This window comes from Suncus etruscus, chromosome 19, assembly GCF_024139225.1.
Source record: "Suncus etruscus isolate mSunEtr1 chromosome 19, mSunEtr1.pri.cur, whole genome shotgun sequence".
Taxonomy (NCBI): Eukaryota; Metazoa; Chordata; class Mammalia; order Eulipotyphla; family Soricidae; genus Suncus; species Suncus etruscus.
The window spans coordinates 11,700,047-11,706,046 of record NC_064866.1 but is presented as its reverse complement, the minus strand read 5'-3'; the positions used below and the strand labels follow the sequence as shown (position 1 = coordinate 11,706,046).

The 6,000-nt window shown below is 41.0% G+C and overlaps 1 protein-coding gene across 1 annotated transcript in view; it reads right to left on the bottom strand.

The window, feature by feature from the left end:
* Positions 1 to 1,678: 1,678 nt before the first annotated feature.
* Positions 1,679 to 6,000, bottom strand: part of ST7L (suppression of tumorigenicity 7 like) — an 86,506-nt gene continuing 82,184 nt past the window's right edge. Inside the window, exon 14 of the mRNA XM_049765712.1 lies at positions 1,679 to 2,032. Coding sequence (XP_049621669.1) covers positions 1,854 to 2,032 — 179 coding nt within the window. The 3' untranslated portion in view covers positions 1,679 to 1,853. The remainder of the gene's footprint in view (positions 2,033 to 6,000) is intronic.

Below are 6,000 nucleotides of genomic sequence, written 5' to 3'. Positions count from 1 at the left end.
ACGGGCCCGGAGAGATAGCACAGCGGTGTTTGCCTTGCAAGCAGCTGATCCAGGACCTAAGGTGGTTGGTTCAAATCCCGGTGTCCCATATGATCCCCCGTGCCTGCCAGGAGCCATTTCTGAGCAGACAGCCAGAAGTAACCCCTGAGCAATGCCGGGTGTGGCCCAAAAAAACAAAACAAAACAAAACAAAAAAAAAAGAATTACAGCAAATAACAAATGATACAATGAACAACCTTCCTCACTACGCTGAAAGAACTAATCCTTTTCTCACCTAGATATTTACAGTCCTGAACAATGTAAAGTCATTCTTCCTTAAAACATTAAACAGAAGACCTTCAGGGATAAAAAAGAAACTAGGGCTCTTAGTAATGTTGCCAGAATAAAAACAACTGATCTTAAAGCCTGGTGGTGCTCAGCGCTTACTATTGGTTCTGACCTCAAAGTTCCCCCTTGAGGTGTTTGGGGACCATATCATGGCTGAGAACCTAACAGGCCAGCTGTGTGCTGTATCTAGTGTCCTATCATGCCAGCTCCCAAATAAACTGCTCCCAAGGCAGGAAAAAGAGTTGTGAGGAAACAGGTAATTAAGAGTATAAATTGAGTTCCCGTATGATCCATCTATACCACTCCTAGGGATATACCCTAGGAACAAAAAAATATAATACAAAAACCCCTTCCTCACACCTATATTCATTGCAGCACTGTTTACAATAGCCAGACTCTGGAAACAACCAAGATGCCCTTCAACAGATGAATGGCTAAAGAAACTGTGGTACATAAACACAATGGAATATTATGCAGCCGTCAGGAGATAAGAGGTCATGAAATTTTCCTATACGTGGATGTACATGGAATCTATCATGCTGAGTGAAATAAGTCAGAGGGAGAGAGATAGACACAGAATAGTCTCACTCATTTATGGGTTTAAGAAAAATAAAAGACATTCTTGCAATAATTCTCAGAGACAAAAGAGAGGAGGGCTGGAAGTTCCAGCTCACTTCATGAAGCTCACCACAAAGAGTGATGAGTGCAGTTAGAGAAATAACTACATTGAGAACTATCCTAACAATGTGAATGAATGAGGGAAGTAGAAAGCCTGTCTCAAGTACAGGCGGGGGAGAGGTGAGGAGGAGGAAGATTTGGGACATTGGTGATGGGAATATTGCACTGGTGAAGGGGGGTGTTCTTTACATGACTGAAACCCAACCACAATCATGTTTGTAATCAAGGTGTTTAAATAAAGATATTAATTTTAAAAAAGAATATAAGCACAGAGGGAAAAATATAAAATAGACATTACTGAGGCCGGAGTGATAGTACAGGGAGTGAGATGCTTTGCTTGCCTTGCATGCAGTTAACTCATTGATCCCTGGTATCCCATATGGTCCCTAAGCCTTCCAGGAGAAATTACTGAGCTCAGAGTCAAAAGTGACCCCTGAGCATGTACAAACAAAAGCAAACAAATGAAAAGAACAGGCATTATTAAGGACTTGATTTTCTTTACAGTTCTCTGATATGGTTTTGTTTCATTTAATTTGAAAAATCAAAACTTGCTTAAAAACAGTGACTCCTTTAGATGCCCAAATGAATAAATACACTTAAAGAATTGAATTACACCTATTTTTTTTTTAGTAATAAGTGCCACATTTACCACCAAAAATGATCTCCAAAGAACTTTTTAATATAAGGCATTATATACTTTAAACTTACAAGAAACAAAAACAGTTCAAATCACAAAAAAATGCAACACATTTATGGCAACACTTTAGAAAGCAAATCCTGTAATTTACTATAACAAATATCTTCCACTGCTCAACTGTGCAAACAAATCACAGATGGTTTCTTGCATTTTACAAATATTCTACACAAGTCCTTGAGATCATACTTACAGCTTTAGCTAAAACACCCATGATTTCAGGAAACTGATGTGTGAGCAGGGCTATCACTGCTGTGGAAGAGCATAGTCCTGCCGTAAAATGGATGAAAAAAGGAAGATCCTTCTTTGGGTAAACAGAAACATGATGAAAAGCTGCAAGGGAGGAAAAAGTAGAAATGGATTGTTTCATACAAATGCTTCTATATTTTAAAGCAATCTATTTTAAAAACAAAATAAGGAGAAAGATTTTAAAAGAGAGAGGCCAGAGAGACTAGAGGGTAGGGTTCTTGCCTTCCACAGAATTACCCAAGGTTCAATTCAATCTCTGGCACCACACATGGTCCCTTGAGTAGACCATATGTGACTCCTGAGCAAAGAACTAGGAGTAAGCCTTGAACACCAGGAGTAAGCAGGGGTGGCCTAGAACAATAGAAAAGTACAAGGAGGGGAGAAATGGAGGAGATGTTGAAAGGGATGAAGGGGGGGGAGGGAGGGAGGGAGGAAGGAAGGAAAGGAGGGGGGGAGGGAGGGAGGAAAGGAGGGAGGAAAGGAAAGGAGGGTGGGAGGAAGGGGAAGGAAGGAAGGAAGGAAGGAAGGAAGGAAGGGAGGGAGGGAGGGAGGGAGGGAGGGAGGGAGGGAGGGAGGGAGGAAAGGAGGGAGGAAAGGAAAGGAAGGAGGGAGGGAGGGAGGGAAGGGAAGGAGAGGGTAGGGAGAGGAAGAAAGGGGGTAGAGAGAGAGAAAGGAAGGAAGGGAGGGAGGGAGAGAGGAAGGGAGGAAGGAAGGAAGGGAAGAAGAGAGGGAGGGAGGAAGAAGATAGGGAGGAAGGAAGGAAGGAAGGAAGGAAGGAAGGAAGGAAGGAAGGAAGGAAGGAAGGAAGGAAGGAAGGGAGGGAGGGAGGGAGGGAGGGAGGGAGGGAGGGAGGGAGGGAGGGAGGGGGGAGGGAATGAAGGAAGGAGGGAGGGAGGGTGGAAGGGAAGGGGACGGGAGGGAAAAGGGAGGGGGAAGGAGGAAGGACAAGTATCTGGCAAAACAAGGCAGAAATTAGCTATCCATTATTTATTCCCACACTGAAAGCCATAGACAAGTACTACAGTTAAAGGACATTCATGTAGTCAAATACTTCCTAGGATCATCAGTTTATAGTTTTACTAGGACTAGAGAGATATTACAGCATGTAAGGTATTTGCTTTGCCCACGCCTCACTAGGTTTGATCCCCAGCACTTCATATGGTCCTTCATCCCTGCCAGAGAACTGCTGGGTGTGTTCCCCACAAAAAAGTGTTTTATAATGAGGTATATATCATTAAGCACAAAGAAAATGAGTAAACTAAAGTCCTAGGATTAAGAACATAAGTGATGTTCTCACTTCCATGATGTAATTTTACTCTGTATAATTTTTCTTTTCTGGGGCTGGTGAGGTGGCGCTAGAGGTAAGGAGTCTTCCTTGCAAGCGCTAGCCAAGGAAGGACCACGGTTTGATCCCCTGGCGTCCCATATGGTCCCCCCAAACCAGGGGAGATTTCTGAGCTCTTAGCCAGGAGTAACCCCTGAGCATCAAACGGGTGTGGCTCCAAAAACCAAAAAAAATTATTTTTCTTTTCTTTTCCTTCCTTCCTTCCTTCCCTCCTTCCTTCCTTCGTTCCTCCCTCCCTCCTTCTTTCTTTCTTTTTTTGGTTTTTGGGCCACACCCAGTGACGCTCAGGGGTTACTCCTGGCTATGTGCTCAGAAATCACTGCTAGCTTGGGGGACCATATGGGATGCCTCAGAATTGAACTGCGGTCCGTTCGTCCTAGGTCAGCCACATGCAAGGCAAATGCCCTACTGCTTGCATCACTGCTCCAGCCCCTTATTTTTTAATTATTTTTTGTTTTTTTTGGGGGGTGGCCACACCCGGTGACATTCAGGATTTACTCCTGATTATGAACTCAGAAATCACTCCTGGCTTGGGGGACCATATGGGATGCCTGGGGATTTAATTGTGGTTTGTCCTAGGTCAGCCGCATGCAAGGCAAACGCCCTACTGCTGCACCATCGCTCTGTCCCTGCTCAGTATAATTTTTCTAATGATCAAATATTTTAGCAGCAAAGTACTCATACATCTTATGTGAAATTTTAACAACGGTGCTGACATAAATCTATTATAATGTTTGGCACATAGTAGGCGCTCAATACATATCTATAACTGAGAACTATTCTGGGACTTCATTACTAGCCCAAGAAGTCGACCACTCAGGTCTGGACAAAAACCCAAGAATTCCTGATGTAATATCCTGCATAAGTAAGGCATGACTAATTCTGTATTGAATCAAGGTCAGATATAAATTTTACTCTTTTTTAGATTACACATAAGTTTCCTTCAGTAATCATGGAGTTTTTATGTCTTATACTATATTCATAAAGTACATATCAAAAACCAGTCATTGAAGATATAGGAAATTTCTAGAACCCTGTGCTGTTTACAGTAAAAGCATAGTAAAGTTTCTTTTCAAGTTATAAACTTTTAAAGCTGTAGAAACACTGTTTTTAGCACCCAAGGATGCAGCAGTCTTATTTTCTCTGTCATGAAAATCATGAGAAGTTAATTTTTCCTGCAAACTAAAAGAAACCAAACCAAGGAATTTGCAAAAACTGGGAACAAATACTTCGATATATAAATGATTTATATAGTTTCTACTGTTTGATAAATATCAAAATTAGTAGTTTAATCTTTAATTTTGTGGTTTACAAAATAATGTATATGGTTAATTTTATTTTCTTTCAGTACCCCTATGAGATAGCACTAAGGTCAAAAGATGAAGTTTCAGCAAAATAATTCCCTAAGATATAATATTTTTATACTGTACAAGAGACCTGCCTCTTTCTTTCTGGATTGCTTTCTGTAGATTCATTTGTCAGTCAATGTTTGGCTAATTTATCAATATAATGGATGACTAGTACAGAACACTCCCTTGAAATTCAAGTTCAAATTTCATCACTGGCTTGCAGAGAAAAATTTATCAGGAGGCAGAAAAGACAACTAAATAGCTATGTGATCTAGGGGAATAGTTCAAGTTTGAGTTTGAATTCCAGAATGTTGTAAGTCATATTAAGGTTGAAGGAAAATTGAAAACAAAAAACATTATGTACTCCTGAGTATTAAGAATTCCACATTATTTTAAAAACTGTTCACCAAACAGAGATTAGAGAGACTATAATGTAAGACACACAATATAACTAAACTATCTCCACCCAGCGTATGTCACCTTTGGTATCTTTTTTAATTTGCAAATGAGTTACTTTATATGGAGTTAGGAAAAATAAAGGCCTACCAAAAATAAAACCATTTTTTATAATCTATATCTCTCACAAAGCATGAGACCAACTAGGATTTTTTCATATTACTATGAAAGGTGGTACTATATCAAATAATCTTTATAGTGATTTGATGGACATTCTTTCTTGGGAGGGGCTCAGGGCTTACATCTGGCTCTGTATTGAAGGATCACTCCCACACTCAGGGGACCATATAGAGTGCCAGGCACTGAGCTTGAGTTGGTTATATGCAAGGTAAGCACGCTACCTATTGTACAGCCTGAGACACTCTTTTCGAAACCTCAAGGGTCACTCCTGGCAACTTTCAGCCAATCTGGCTAATAGGTTTATGGCCTGTGGATGTAGTAATGCTCAGGTCCTGGCTGTGCTTGGTGTCTCCAAGGTGATATCTGGCAATGCTCAATGACCCTGGGGATCAAACATGCAAGGCATTTGCCTCAGCTCCTGGCCCCATAATACACTCCTGCATTCGAATGTTCTATAACTGAAGATCTGCTTCTTTGTCTTAAATATCCTTGTGCTTATTCATACAAAAATCAAAACTACTATCATTACCATTCTAAGAAGAAAAAAGAAATTTCTGTCGTAGCAAGCTATATGTTTCGGGGCACACCCAGAGTACTCAGAGGTTACTCCCGGATCTGCTCAGAAATTACTCCTGACCCAGATATAAAACCAATTAATCTTTGATAAAGGGGCAAGAAACGCAAAATGGAGCAAGGAAAGCCTCTTCAATGAGGGGTGCTGGGACAACTGGTCAGCCACATGAACTCAATCTCCATCTAACACCCTGCAGAAAGGTCAAATC